This window comes from Anastrepha obliqua, chromosome 6 (genome assembly GCF_027943255.1).
Source record: "Anastrepha obliqua isolate idAnaObli1 chromosome 6, idAnaObli1_1.0, whole genome shotgun sequence".
Lineage (NCBI taxonomy): Eukaryota > Metazoa > Arthropoda > Insecta > Diptera > Tephritidae > Anastrepha > Anastrepha obliqua.
The window spans coordinates 27,942,881-27,959,316 of record NC_072897.1 but is presented as its reverse complement, the minus strand read 5'-3'; the positions used below and the strand labels follow the sequence as shown (position 1 = coordinate 27,959,316).

General features: G+C 34.6%; 2 protein-coding genes across 6 annotated transcripts in view; one reads left to right on the top strand and one right to left on the bottom strand.

Annotated features, from left to right (window-relative positions):
* Positions 1-5,358: 5,358 nt before the first annotated feature.
* On the bottom strand, positions 5,359-6,333 carry LOC129250265 (piggyBac transposable element-derived protein 1-like). The gene has a single exon (XM_054889900.1). It carries the CDS (start codon positions 6,331-6,333, stop codon positions 5,359-5,361), a length of 975 nt encoding a protein of 324 aa, XP_054745875.1.
* Positions 6,334-12,142: 5,809 nt separating this feature from the next.
* Positions 12,143-16,436, top strand: part of LOC129250864 (tau-tubulin kinase homolog Asator-like) — a 127,590-nt gene continuing 123,296 nt past the window's right edge. For 2 of the 5 annotated variants that reach the window (XR_008582824.1, XR_008582823.1), the window contains exons 1-2: positions 12,143-12,314; positions 12,389-12,472. The gene's annotated coding sequence lies outside the window, so the exon portion shown is untranslated. Of the gene's footprint in view, positions 12,315-12,388; positions 12,521-16,436 lie in introns of all 5 variants that reach the window. The other 3 variants (XR_008582821.1, XR_008582822.1, XR_008582820.1) reach the window with 3 other exon arrangements.

Below are 16,436 nucleotides of genomic sequence, written 5' to 3'. Positions count from 1 at the left end.
GATTATTTGCAGAAACGACAAATTTGCGATTGCACAGGAAAGATTTTACGACATAATCACCGAACACGCAAATCAGTTGTCTTATTTATGCCTCTCACAAACAAACTAAACATGCTATCATAGATAATAAGATGTGAAACTTCTTCATATAAAGAGAGAGAGCGCGCCCATGAGGACGTTTAAAAACTTGGCAGCACTCGCACATTATGGGATTTTGAACAGCTGATAGGCGAAATGGCAGACTGCCAGAAGAAAGCTCCATAAATAACTGACGAAAACAGTTCGTTTTTGCTTAATGGAGAAATGACGTGTTGAAATGTTTATAATTATTTGTCTTAAAATTAATTCAATTGAAATGTAATAATTTGAATTGAAGTGAGTTTGTAGAATCCAAAGCTCGTTATATCCTTTTCGACTTCTGCATTTAATTAGTCTTATGTACCTAATGTAATTTTATTGAAAACTGTGTGTTGGTTTATGTAAATTTGTATATACGTAAATATTCTATGGTTGAAAAGCGTAGGTAAGGGAACTGAATTTGTGTTTGAGATATTTTACAAAAATTAATTAAATTAACTTATTCTGTTGGTTGTTTGAGAATTTTTGTTTTTTGTTACCCACTTTCTGTGTTATATTAAAAAATCGCAATAAGCTATGTTTTTAATTATAACTTATGTTTTTCGGGTTCATAACTTTATTATTATTAAATTACTTACGTACAACAGTTTTAAATAATTTCATTTACATATAAATTTTTAAATTTTTGGCTTATTTATGTACATATTTCATACGGATTGTGCTTATTTTTAGTATATGTAGGTGTTTACGAGTGATATAAGGCTATTGGGCAACCGCACACTAAATACTAACCTCAATGGTGGTGTGGAAACTAAAAATTCCAGACCTTTTGTTCAAAAATACCCAATTCATGTTTCTACCGGTGTGGCAATATTGAAAAATGTTATAAAAAATGCACATTTTTCAGCGCTTTCACGAGAAAAAGAGTTTCACATCTAGTCATCTATGATAGATAATAAGATGCGAAACTCTTTCATTTTGAGAGCCAGCCATGAACTTGTTTCAAAACTTGGCCGCATTCACACATTATGGGATTTTGAACAGCTGATAGGCGAAATGGCAGGCTGCCAGAAGAAAGCGCCATTTTTGCTTAATGGAGAAATTACTTGATGGAGATGTTTATAAAAATTTTTCTTAAAATTAATTTAATTGAAACGTAATAATTTAGTTTGAAGAGAGTTTGTAAAATTTTCCAAAGCTTTTTATATCTTTTTCGGCTTCTGCTTTTAATTCGTCTTGTGTACATATTTAAATACATTTTACATACATGTCATTTTATTGATTTATTGGTTTATATCTCTAAATTTTGTGTATGTGTAAGTAGATATTTTATGGTTAAAAAGCGTAAGTTAGGGAATTGAATTTGAGTTTGAAGTACATACTTATTTTTAGGATTCATATTAATTAATAATTGAGGTTAGTATACCTATAGTGCGCGGTTTCCTAGTAGCCTTATATCACCCGTATACACCTACATATAATAAAAATAAGCCCAGTCAGCATAAAATACATAAATACATTAAGTCCTTTAATATTTAAATTTATTTGAATTTTAAAGCAACATTTTTAAACATTTAGTGACCTCGTCTAATCAGCAAATATTTAATTTTTGCGTTCTTCCTCACGTTTTCCTTCAGAACAAATAAGGGTGTCATCAGTACATAGTAATATTTTACATTTCCTTATAACCTTTGTAAATACTAAATATTTCTTATATATGTTTGTTTAAGGTTATTTACTTCTTATTTTTGTATATAATTTCCATTTCTCTTAATTTTAAACTATAACCGAACCATCTCTTAGATTTCCTATACGTAACTATCTTTATCTTTGTATTCTTTGAATTTAAGTCCTTTAATATTGTCTCTATTTTTATTACGTTATTATCAATGGGTTGCCTTTCATCATAACCTAATTTCTTCCGTCAAGTTGTTTTTTAATTAATAATTTATTCTTAAAGAAGTATTTTATATTTTTGTATATTTGTGAATTGCTTTTTTTTTTCGAACTGGAATTCCTTTTGTCTCATGATCTGATATTCTTAAGGTTCAATGCTACTTTTTATGTATGTTAAATATATGTATTTGAGGCCACAGAGTCTAAAATTGTTCTTGATCAAAACTTCAAATTGATTGGGCAATCTTTATTATTTTTACGTAGAATCATTCATGACATTTTTTTTTAGGATAATCCCTTTCAAATGTTGGCCGCAACTGTGGCGTAATTTGTCCCTCTATAAATACCAATTTTGAATGACTCGCTGGAGGACTTCGGTCGGCATCTCGTGAGTAACATTAACCTTCATAAATAAAACTCTGGTCCGAGACGAGCGATAAATTTCTCATCGAATCGACGACGCAGTCAATCCATTGTTTCACAGCCTGTATGGCAGGTAGCACCGTCTTGTGGGAACCAAATGTTGTGGAGGTCACCGGCTTCAATTTCCGGCATCAAAAAGTCGTTTGTCATGGCGGGATAGCGTTAGCCTTTTACTGTTACATTGGCGCCAGCCTTTGAAAAATATGGGCCGATGATACCTCCAGCCCATAGACCACACCAAACGGTTTTTTTTAATGGATGTAATGGCTGTTCTTGAAAGGCTTCGGATTGCTCTTCAATCCTAATGGCGATAAGAATTCAGAAATTGTGGCCAAGATCGAACCCTTAACCGGCTCTCAGCGAATTTGAAAGAAATGGCTAATTGGCTGACGTCCCCCCGGAGAATAACAGCGGTTTGCTTGCGAAATGTGCTTGCGATCTGAAATTGTGCTTGTGATTTACGAAAAAATCAAAACGGTCCACGCTCATATTCCTTCGTTGCCGAAATGACTGAAATAAGCTACCAAAAATAACTGACGTAATTTGTCCCCTTTTTCCAATAAAAAGTGTGGCGATTTACACATGTATAACTATACGTTTTAAAATTAATTCAATTGAAAAAAATAATTGAATTAAAGTTTTTTCCACGAATTTTCACAAAGCCACATATTTCCTTTTTGACTTCTACTTCTAATTAATGTTGCGCAGAGAACGTTAATGTATAGAGAAGTCTTACGAGTTACGAATAGTGTGAATTGTCAAAAATGAAGTGAAACCGCGAAGATTTTTCACCTCGCTCAACTCGACAGCGGGGAACTTCTTAACAGAGCTGATTACAGTGAATTATGTACAAGTACATTGGCTCTGCTCAGTTTTTGGTTTCTGTATGAAATCAAATTAACGAATGCCGACGGAATTTTGCAAAGAATTTGCTTGTGCATTTCTAGGTTCCCTTGATAAACGAAATTTTATTCAATTTATATTTTCAAACAAACTTAACCCTCTAGTGCATAGAAAAGATTTTTTATAATAAACTTATGTTTTGTACTAATTAGAGGCCATAAAACACAAATATAATATTATTTTTATTTGTACGACCCGAATTCGCTCTGTGGCCCTGGAAATTAGCACCCCGCCTCTGGACGGTCTTATGCAGGTAGCTTAAAAAAAAATTACTAAGAATACAATACCACTTAAACAAGTAAACAGAAAATGTTTATTTATAAAGATTTAAGTAATATATAAAATAGTATACAAATTGTTAAGTTTGGTTCAAAGTCTAAGAAGAACGAATATCTATACTAATATTATAAAGAGGAAAACTTTGTTTGTTTGTTTGGTTGTAATGAATAGGCTCAAAAACTACTGGACCGATTTTAAAAATTCTTTCAGCATTCGAAAGCTACATTATCCACAAGTAACATGGATTATATTTTATTTTGAATAGGGCTCGAGATATAGGTCAAAACTTGGACTCGGGTAACCTTTGGTTGTGTATATACAATATGGGTATCAAATGAAAGCTATTGATAAGTGCTTTAATACGGGGTAATTTTCATACCTATTGATGACTAGGGTCTCGAAATATATGCCAAAACGTGGACCCGCCGTGTCTTTGAACCGAATTAAACCAAACTTACACACATTGTTAAGGAGGTATTGAAGATGGTTTCCGTATAGTTTGGATACATATTGGTAGATAGGGTCTCGAGATATAGGTCAAAACGTGGACCCGGGTAACCTTCGGACGTGTATGTACAATATGGGTATCAAATGGAAGCTGTTGGTGAATGCTTTAGTTCAGAGTATTTTTCATACCGCTCTGTGACTAGGGCCTCGAGATAGAGACCAAAACGTGGAACCTAGAATGTGTTTGTACAATATGGATATCAAATTGAAGCTGTTGGTGAATGCTTTAGTACAGAGTATTTTTCATGCCACTCCGTGACTGGGGTCTCGAGATATAGTTCAAAACGTGGACCCGGGTAACCTTTGGTTGTGTATGTACAATATGGATATCAAATGAAAGTTCTTTAATACGGGGTAATTTTCATACCTATTGATGACTAGGGTCTCGAAATATATACCAAAACCTGGACCCGCCGTGTCTTTGCACCGAATTAAACCAAACTTACGCACATTGTTAAGTAAGTATTGAAAATGGGTTTCGTAAAGTTTGGTTGTAATTCGGAGCACTGGCAACGGGTACAGCGTTCTTTTGAACCAGCCATAATGTCGCTTACTTTTTTAACGCTTGGGGCGGAACTGAACTGTCAAATTGACAGTGTGAGTTACAATGTGTCAATATTTCTTTCTGATTTGGATGCCATAAGGGAAAAACGTAAGTGCAGCATGTAAAAATTGTTTGTGCATTTTTTTGGAGTGGATTTTGGAACAGTGAATAATTTCTCACGAAATTTGAGAATTTAATGTGAAATCCGAATGAAATTATGTGTTCGTGCTCCAATGCTTAATAAAACATATAAATTGAAACGAAAAATTCATGGATGATCAGGAAAAAAGACGATTGTTTATTCATATGCGTTGATTTGAAATTTAAAAACAATCTTCTTTTTTCCTGATTTTCAATTTATATTTTATATTTACTCAAAAACAAATAGAAAAACAAAAAATATTGTTTATGCCAAAGCGCTTGAATAAAGAATAAAGAAATAAATAATATGAAAACCATATCTTTTCTGTTCTAAACCATATCTATTCTATTTTAGTGTGCCCAGCGAAGGGGGCCGGGTTTGCTAGTATGTACATATACATTTACTTAGAAATAACTTCCCACCATATCTTCAAAAATGTCCTTTATTCAGCATGAAATTCCTTAAAACATGATTTTTTGACAGACATGCAAAGTGGTACGTTGCATTTTTCGCAATAAACTTGAGTCTCCGATTTACATGGCTTGTTACGACATTGACGTTTACTACTTTTATCGCAGAAATTTGGTCAATGATTGAGACAATCATACCTTATATTGGGTGGTGGTAGGTACAGTAACTTGCTTCCCTTTGGTACTTCTTCGGCTTGTTTTTCTGCAGTAGTGGGGCGACCTAATTTTTTCGCTTCCGATATGAGCAGGAGAGTTTCGGCGATTTCTTCCCGAAATCGTGGAAGCTCGACACGCTGATGTTTTTCACGATTGATGCGATGGTATAAAACGTAAGCATTCACTATTGCCAAGTCGATAAGATGGTGAAATATACGAGATGGCCACTTACCAGTCTTCATGCGAATTTTGTGGCGACCAATTAGACTGCCCATCAAGTCCACTCCGCCCATGTGCCGGTTGTATTCTTTGATAATGTTTGGACAGCTCACATATTCATACTGTTTTCTATTGCGGTTATAGCGACGGGACAATGTGTTTCGGTCGCTCGGATTATTCGAGTTAAATGGCTGCACACCTGCATACGTTGACGCTAAACGAACTGGTTTGCTGTCCTTCCAAACAACAGTAGAAATATCTACTCCAAATGCGGTGGCAACGAATTCCTCCGAATATCCACGAGGAGCTTTTTTCACCACTAGCTGTTCATCGGAGCTAGATAGTTTACAGTTTTTCACACGGTTGGCTCGAAAAGTTCCAAGCGAATAAATTCCACGACTTCGAAGGTAAACCAATAGTCCAAGCGACGTAAAGTAATTATAGAAATACACTATGTGGTTTGAAAAGTCTGGTCTGTTTCTTGACAAACGGACAACAATATTTGAAGCGGCTCCCAAATCAGGCATTCCTTCTTCACGGACGTTATCGGCAGCGCCTGTAAACAATTCAAAACTATAAGAAAAACCTTTGGTGTCACAAATGGAGAATATTTTGAAACCCCATTTATGAGGCTTTTTCGGCATATACTGCTTGATATTTGTTTTAGACATTTTCGTGCCGCACATTTGTTCGTCGACGCTCAAACGCTGGGACATTGGCACAGAGGAAAATCAAACATTCATATGTTTGATAATAGGTCGAACAAGGTACAAGATATCATAGTCAGCGTGGTCTCTAGATGGTCGTTTCGATCCATCAGCGAAATGTATGTAGCTCCGAATTTCTTCGAATCGATTTACTGGCATGGCATTTTTTATTGGTTGAAAAGAATGTCTGCCCCAATATGATCGCACATTCGGAAAACGATATATAGACATAAATATCAGTATGCCAATATATTTTCGTATTTCTTGCACTGTGCAGACGAAAGTTGAACTTATTTTCTTCTGACGAGCATAGAGATTGGTTTCGTCACAAATCAGTTCCAATAGCTCTGTATTAAAAAAGTATGCGAAGCAGTCATAGGGTGTTTTTAAGTGAAAAAACTCTTCAAGATTCGGGTTATGAAACGTCAACTCTTCAACATTTATTTGAAGATGATTTTTACGCCACAGTAAGTTTTGAAACTCTTCCATATTGTTTCGAAGATTAGCAACATCGCATTCAAAGTGCGCTGAAGAAGTTGCTATACCCTTTCCCGAAAATTCGTCTGTTCCTGTAATTTCAATTTCTCCTTGTGAAACCGGTACAGACATGCTTTTTAGATTTTCTTGTGGACCAGTTAGTACAGCAAGGGAAAGAGAAAGATCAGATACAGAAATGTTGTTTGCTGTTTCTTGTAGAAAGGAATCATTTTGATTCCTCATCACTGTTTTCGCAAAAGTCCATAAAGTCGTTGAACTCCTCATCTGACATCTTCGACAAGCCGTATTTGCGTTTGCGTCCCCACCGCGACATTTTTCTAGTGATAAAAAAATATAAATCAGCATAATATGTGAACTTTAAGTTCAAAATAACTGAACATTTTTTTGAACGCACTGCATACGGCCTCCTGTAGACGGTTGCAGCGTGAAGCACACAGTGGCACAATGTACATAAAAAGAAACCTGGAGAGCACTTTATCTCACTCTACATTTCTCAATCTACTTACTAAATATTTTTTTAACTCAATATTCCAATAGGGCACTTCTTAGGAAGTCTCACAAAAACACCATCTCAGAAAAATACTTTTTTCGGTTATTTGATCACTTCTTTTAATTCCACTTGCAAAATTTTTGTAATATGAGCACATGCAGCTTTCACGATCAAGGGTAAACTGAAGAATATGAATCGTGTAAGCTGCATGACAAACAAAAAAGCACTTCGTGTTTTTAGTTTATTTTTTTTTTTGCTTTTAAGTGTTGCCCGCCTGTAGGTGGTTATATGCACTAGAGGGTTAAATGATTGTGCACTTTTTATCGTTTGAAGCTACTTATGTAGTTTTCTGTAACTTACTGTATGCTTATGCGCGCACTTGACGCACAGCAGCTGCTGTATTTACATACATATATGGGTGCAAACATATATACGAACCGCAAATACTTCAACGCAAAATATTCCAATATTGACTATTTTGAATGGTCGTTTTATGAATGAAAGTACTTTGTACGAAGTACGAATTTATCAATGAATTTTATGATGACGAGTTTTTACATACATTTACATACATATATGGGTGCAAACATATATACGAACCGCAAATACTTCAACGCAAAAATATTCCAATATTGACTATTTTGAATGGTCGTTTTATGAATGAAAGTACTTTGTACGAAGTACGAATTTATCAATGAATTTTATGATGACGAGTTTTTGTTGAAACTGTTCAGCGCCGCCGCGACTATTTTAGGCTGTTACGCACTATGGCAACTAGAATGATGGCCGCTACGGCTGCCCTTATTAATGCATTTTGTTCTTGTAGTCGCTAAGCATAGAATTTTAGCTTTGGACGACATACACATGTAGAGGCATAAAGTGCGTGACGTGTGTGTGCGGTTATATGTGTGTGCATATGTGTATATTAATAAGCATTGTTTTGCTGGAAGTTCAGAATACAAATATATACGTACATAGGCTAGGGCATCAAGTGTGCATACGCACGTACAAATATGGACATGCATATGCAAAAGATAATTGTTTTAGAATTTGTTAGGCATTTGTTGTTGATCATAAGGATATTTACTGCCTAATTATTGCATGAAATATATACATAAGGCGATGCTCGTGAGGTAGGTCATGGTTGCTTCAGTGCATACATATGCGTGCAATACTATATTTAATAAAGATGCAGATTGAGCTTAGTTGTAATTGTTCAATTGTAAATATGATAAGGCGATGCGTCGTGAGATAGGTCATGGTTGCTGCAGTGCGTATACACATACATATGTAACACTATAAGAATTGAAGATGCAATTGAACTTTTGCACAAACATAACTAACATAATATATGTATATATATATATATATAATTGGCGCGTACACTTCTGTTATGTGTTTGGCCGAGCTCCTCCTCCTATTTGTCGTGTGCGTCTTGATGTTGTTCTACAAATATATATATGTACATATGTGTATATTGAGCAACTATGAATTCTCGTCTGAAATTAATTTCGACTCAAAAAATTAATAAAAATTTTCATTAAATTTGTATAGTTTTAAATTTACTAAAACGCACACACACCTAAATGTGAAGTCGTTTTATAATGTACTAACTTTAAAGAAAAATCAGTACACAAATATTCAATTCGTTCTAAACCATCTTATTGATTTTGTTAATTTCGAAAAAATTTTGACATCACAAAATTTAGTTTCAATTCGATGTTTATTGAAGTGCTGTGGGATACACAATATTTCTCTTTTTTCATCTGGTGTGTAGACGAATAAATCAAAGGTTTTCCGACACGTGAGCAAGCCACATAGAGCTGTCTATGTGAGAAGCGTGGATTATCCAAATTTAACCCACACACTTGTAACTATTGTCCTTGTGCTTTGGCACAAGGCGTATGGCGAATGGCGTATCTGTCGGGATCATTGGGATACGTGGCAACAGTACGTCTTTACTTTTGAGTTTTCCAGTCAAAATTGTTCCAGTTGATGAATCCCGTTGTAGTTGTACACGCATGTTAATTTTCAAAATCAATTTCTGTAAACGACGCCATAGAACTGATGATTTAAGACATGCATTAAGTTCATCAGCGGGTGTTGAACGTGGTATAATGGGCAGTATTTGTCAAAAATCACCAGAAAATAAAATGAGTGCGCCACCGAAGATCCGTCTGTTTCCTCTCAAATCTCGCAGTGTACGATCAAGCGCTTCCAAGGCTTTCTTGTGAGACATTGTACATTCGCCCATATGGTAATTTGAAACGTGATCAAAGAGATTGTTTGTAGGTCGGTTTGAAGAAGTCATTCCCAGTTGCAGCAGTGCCTTGTTAGCGATTGTCAAACATATGTCTTCAATAAAAATCTGATTTACATCTATGACCATGCCATATTCGTTTCCTCTGTGTAAAAATACGTGGTCATACTGATTTTCATGTCAATCGGTTGAACGGGGCAGAAGTTGCTACTCTGCAGCGCCACCTTGTGGCGAGTTACATCTATGAACATCTCATATTCGTTTCCTCTGTGTAAAAATACATGGGCATACAAATTTTTATGACAATCGGTTGAACGGGTCAGAAGTTGCTACTTTGTAGCGCCACCTGGCGGCGAGTGGCATCAATGAGCATATTCTACAAACCTTCGCCGTGGAAAAATACATATGGTATATGGTATATACCAATTTTTATAATAATCGGTCCAGTAGTTTTTGAGTTCATCGAGGACATACAGACAAACATTCATTTTTATATGTAAAGATTTTGTTTAAATTCTTATTTTTAAATTACATAAACAATATTAACGTTACTTTGATTTTAAATGTTGGCGCATATAAAAAATATTCAAATCATTATTCATCAATCATTTAAGTTTTTTTGAAAATATAAATTTAATAAATTTTCGTTTATCAAGGGAACATAGAAATGCACAAGCAAATTCCTTACAAAATGCCGTCGGCATTCGTCAATTTAGTTTCCTACAGAAGCCAATAACTGTGCAGAGCAAAAATACTAATTAGAGAATTCGCTGTAATCCGCTCTGGTTAAAAGTTTCACCACACCCGGCGGTGATTAGACTTCATATTTGACAATTCACACTATTCGTAGCCCGTGAGACTTCTCTATACATTAACGTTCTCTGAGACACTTATTTGCAGACAACGATAAACGGTCAACAGTTATTTGCGACCTCTGGCTGATAGTAATAAACAGTTGAAAGAAAGCCGTAAACAACGTTCACTGAGGTTTCTCAAAATTATAGCAGGAATACGCTTGCGAAATTCGTAACATTTTAAAACAAGTAATAAGAGGACAAAGCGTTTATGGACACACGCATTTTTCTGTAATATGAATGCATAATTAATAATATTTAACAAATTTTGTATGGGTAAGCTCGGCTTTTAATTTGCTGTTTTACAAATTTGTTTTTGTTGTCCTCTTCTTAGTGTATACTCCAAAATTGCGATATTTGATTTATTTCTTTATATATTATATATGTATGCTTTTCGTCTTAATTACCTTTCTGTTTCAATTTGATATAATATTATTTAAATCTTAATTTTTGAATATGTATTTTGTGTATTTATGTTTTTAATACTGAATGTGCTTATCGGGAACCGAGCACTTAATAATAACCACAATGGTGGTGTGGAACAGAAAATTCCCAATTTTTTATTAAAAAATACTCAATTAATATTTCTTCTCATGTGGCATTATTTCCAAAAGTTTTCATTTTTTACCATAGCAATTGGGCAAGCGCATTAATCTTTCTTTCTTGGTATATCAATAATCTGGGGATTCTGCTGTTTCCGTGGCGCCGCAATCTGATGACGGATTCTTATAGAACAAAAGAAAACGAAATGCAAGAGTAAAATTTTTTGATATCTCGCTTAGTTTTCGAGATATTGAATAAAATAGGTATCAAAATGCCCTTTGGAACTTCACTATAATTTGCCACATTACACTATATATTTTTTAACACTTCACTTAAATTCACGAAATATACACTCACACGCGTGTTTTTACGTATTTTTATCCTTATATTCGAATTATTTTTATTAAAATAAAATGCAAATGCATTTGTCCATACAGTCACTTTCCAATTTTAAATGCGAATAAGAAGATTGGAATGACAACAGTATGGTGTTGCCGGATGCCTGCAAATGAAACAAAGATATGAACAAAAATTAAGTATTTAAGTTTAGTGTTAATGTTGGGGATGGGGGTTATTGTGCCTCCTTACTACATACACGCATATGATGTTTTAATTTTGGGTTCAATGGTTTTAACACGGAAAGAAATTCTACGCAAAAATACTGTGGATTGCGTAGCCGGAGTTGGACTGATGAGGGTTATTTTTTTGAAGAGCGGCCAAAGGCCGCCCACGCGAAAAGGAGTTCTACGCAAATTATTAATTAATTTAATTTTAATTACTTTATTATTTTTTGAGATACGCTTAATATCATTGTTTTTAAGTTTGCATGAGTTGTATGTTTTTATTTTCAAAATTATTTCTCAACTTTAAATTACAGCAAAAAATACTGCAGTTTTGCAATGAACCTTCTACTGAACATCTCTGCATACGAACTTCGTTTTTATTTCAGGTGTATGGCAACACCAACGTTTCGCTAAATTAGAGAAATTTAACATTAAATTACTTCAAAACTTAGCGAGATATCTAAAAATTTTACTTATTCATTTCGTTTTCTTTTGTCGAGTTCTATAAGAATCCGCCATTAAATTGCGGCGCCACGGAAACAGCAGTATTGCCAATAATCTCGATCCGCGGCATCAGCTGAAGTCGTTTATCGATGGCTAGACTTATCGATACGTAGATTTTTTTTGCAAAGCTCTAATCTAGCCAATCTTTTCTGTGCTAATTATGGATATCGTATTATATTAAAATAAAAGTAGAATTAAAGTCGAGTTGAAAATATGATAAAACAAAGTAGTAATGATAATAAATTTTCTGAAAAAAGCAAATATATTTGCACACTGTTGTGAGTTATATGTAAATGCATTTATTTACTTCTCGTCTCCACTGATCAAAATCTCCTAAAATCTCTTGTGTTAGGGACTTAAGAAGTGGTGTTGAGGAATTATATATGTATACCTGTGTCCACATCCAAGTTGCAGAAATGTAAACAATACGACTAAGGTTAGTGGCACGTAAAGACAGAACTGAACATGGATCTGGACTAAAACGGTAATTACCATATTTTTTGTTCTGCAAGGCGAATTTCAAATTATAATATGTGAAAATTAACAAATGCAGAATGCCTGCAATGGGCCGGTTCTAATATAATCAGACATGGGCAATTTTAGGTAAAATATTATGATTTATTTAATGAAACTCGGTGGAGGTGTCATCATATAGTTGTGTCCAAACTGCTCTCAGGAACTTCACTATGCAGTCTGTGTCAAATGAAAAGAACCGGTTTTTTTATTTATTTATTTATTTATTATTAAAGTCAAAACATAAAACCATAGGTTATTTTTACAATGATTGACCTTAAGAATAGTTTACATAAAAGGATTAACAGTAAAATCAAAATTAAAATTAAATTACAGATAGTAGTAAAGAAGTATAAGTTGGAGAAAGTGTTAAAAGGAAAGTAAGGTAAAAATAATAGTAGCAGGAGTAGGGATTAATAGGAAGAGATATAAAGTACATTCAGCAATTTTCGGCAAGATAGCGAACCAATTTATTTTTGAAACAAGAGCTTTCTTTTATACGTTTAATTTTGTAAGGTAAGGTATTCCAAAGACGGACAGAGAACACAAAGTATTGACGTTCAGTCACCAAACAACTGTATTTCATCGGGATTAAGTTTAACGAACGGCAGGACTTTGAAGGCATAAGTCGATCTTTGAGGTATCTGGGTTTCTGAGTGTTTATGATCTTGTGAAGTAAAACTAAACATTTAAACCTAAGCAAGTCGTAAAAGGATACGAAAGCAATTTTTTTCGCAAATACTGAAATATGGTCATAACGTTTTTTACAGTACACGTATCTAGCAATGTTGTTATACAAAACATTAAGCTTACTACGACACACACTATCACAAGGAGTATATAACTCGCAACCATACAGTAACGTTGGTAACAAATACGTTTTAGCTAGTAGAAGTCGAGTGTTTACTGGTGTAAAATATTGAGTTGCCCATAAATTTCGGAGCATACCATAAACTTTGCCTATGACAGTAAAGATGTGGTTGCTCCATGTCAAAGTTCTATTAAATGTAACCCCTAGATTTTTAACATTGTCCACATATTTAATCACAGCGCCATTTAGTTTGACTTGTGTATAGCCATCGAGCTTGATATATTTTTTGTAAATAACGATGCATTGGGACTTATCAGGATTAATAATTAACCCATTTTCAGAAGCCCACTTGCTTGTGAGGCTCAAGTCAGAATTCATATTACTTATGCAAATATCAATGCAGCTAATGGGACAACTAACATATAATTGAACGTCATCAGCATATACATGGACATCACTATATTTAATCACACCGAACAAATCGTTAATGTACAAGACAAATAAAAGAGGGCCAAGGATAGAGCCTTGAGGTACACCTCTGGTTACAGGGAGAAAGTTTGACATGGTATTATCACTACATACGGCTTGTAATCGGTCACTAAGATACGTTTCTATAAGAGTCAAGGCCGACGTTGAAAAGCTAAATAAGTTTTTAAGCTTCAGAATTAAGAGCTTATAGTCTACGGAGTCAAATGCCTTTGAATGGTCAAGTAGAGATAGAAAGGTCACATGCTTTTTGTCAATGTTGAGCCTTATGTCATCAGACACTTTTAGGAGTGCTGTGGTGCAGCTCCTACTACATCTAAACCAGTGATGGTAAATGATTTTTTGAAAAATCCCTACACAGCCTAAAAAAATTCTCTACTTTTCCCTACGCTTGAAAATTTTTTCCCTACAAAATTCCCTACATATTTTTTTCCTGTGTTTACACTATAATGAGGCACTTGCAACGTCACAATTGAATTATTTGCTTAAGTTTTGGGCTTGGTGCTGTTTTGACACTTTATAAGACACTTTAATAAGAAATTTTATTTCAAAAATATATATAAAGAAAAATTCAGCAAACAGACTAAAAATTAGACTTTTTCATTACAAACAAGACAGAGTTTCAATTTTTTCCGAATCCGGCACGATTACTTTTAAGATTGGGATTAAATGGTCCACCACTTGCAGTGCGACATTATGCTCAGCGAAGAACATACTAAGTTTTATTTCGAAATTTCTGGAACCATTTGGTTTATTCGACTTTTTCTTTAAAAAAAGAAAACTGTTTATTTAAGGTGTATTTTTTATTGTCTTGATATTTTGGTACATTTTTGCTCGGCGTGCTTCTGCAAATCAGAATTGCCGCAGTTCAAGACTTTGTCGCACTCAGCGCATTTGCATTTGAATGGATCGTTAGCCATAGCTTTCAGCCAGCCACTAAAATTATCGTCGACAAGCCACTTGTTATTGAACTTTTGTTTTCGATACTTGAATTTTTCTCCTGGTGTTCCTCCGAAGAGTCAGTCGAAGAGGAGGAGGTCATTTCTATTAAATATATTTATAAATTTTAAATATAAAAAAAGCTAAAACTAAAATAATTGCAAACTTACTTCAAAAGTGAAAAGCACCAGGAAACGCGGGACAACTAACAATTTTCGCGCGAAGAAAAAATCGTGTTAGCGTTAACGAAGAAAAAATGGCAATGTTGCCGTATTAACGCTTTTAAAAGTATGCTGCCATAAGGAAAAAAATACTGGCATGAAATCTTACTGCGGCTTTTTATTTTAAATGAACTTTTTTAATTTTTCCCGCTATTTTAAATTTTTTTCTGTCCTTTTTGAAAATTCCCTACATTTACAGAATTTAAAAAAATCTGTCCTTTTTTTCGACAAAAATCCCTACATGTAGGGAATTTTCCCTACATTTACCATCACTGATCTAAACCCCGACTGCAATGTGTTCACCAAGGCGTTGCTATTCAAAAACGTGTTTATTTGGCGATGCATAATACGCTCAAGAACTTTGGATAAGAACGGCAGTATTGCAATCGGGCGGTAGTCTCCATTCGCTTTCTTAATAGGTATGATTTTGGCTTTCTTCCAAGAGTTGGGAAAGACTGACGTGGTTAAGACGGTATTCAGAGCATAGGTAAGATATTTTAAGATCTTTGGTAACAGGCATTTTATAAATTTTGGATGAATTCCATCCAGACCGGCCGCATTCGACTTGACACTAAGTATGGACTGTACTACCTCACAATCATCAACACATTCAAAACAAAAACTGGACATCACAACGTTAAGATTAGAATTGTAATTGTCATAACATATATTATTAACAGAGCCGGGCAAGCACACAAAATTCTCATTTAATACATTTACATTAATATCACATAAATCTAGCATAGGTTGATTTTTGTTCCCAATCCCTATCGCACGAATTTTGTTCCACGTCTGCTTCGAACCCACTGCAGTACTAAACTGCTGCTCATAGTATTTTAGTTTACTCAATCTAATTGATTTGTTAACATCTCGTCTGCAAGCCTTAAAGATGTTATGAGTTTCCGAGGTTCTGAAGCTCTTCCATTTGCGATAAACTTTGCTGCGTTTGCAAATCAAGTGTTTAATATGGTTGCTGAACCATGGCCGGTTTTTATCAATTACTGGTTTGTGTACAAGTGGTACGAAGCGGTGAAAGAGCGAGCTAATGTTTTCTTCAATGAAGCTAATTTGCTCATTACTAGATATTAAGTTATGAATACATTCCCAGTCAGTTTCCTCCACAGCCCCTTCAAGAAGCTCATAATCTATGCGTAGAAAATCACGGTATGAATAGTATTTAGTGTCATGGGTCAGTTGGAAGTTAAATGTCATGAAAATGAGATCGTGCTTAGAAAAACCTGGCACAGAAAGCTGGTCAAATAGGAGAATTTTAGCGGTATCGTTAACAAAAAATATATAAGGTTGTCAGAAAAGTCTTGCGGTATTTCCGCAAGCTTGTCTTTGCAAGCGCGTAGTTCTAGTTGTATTCGTCGCATCGGTTCACGCTAGAACTTTTTGGAAAGCTCTTTTCACGTGCTAACACGTGTTTG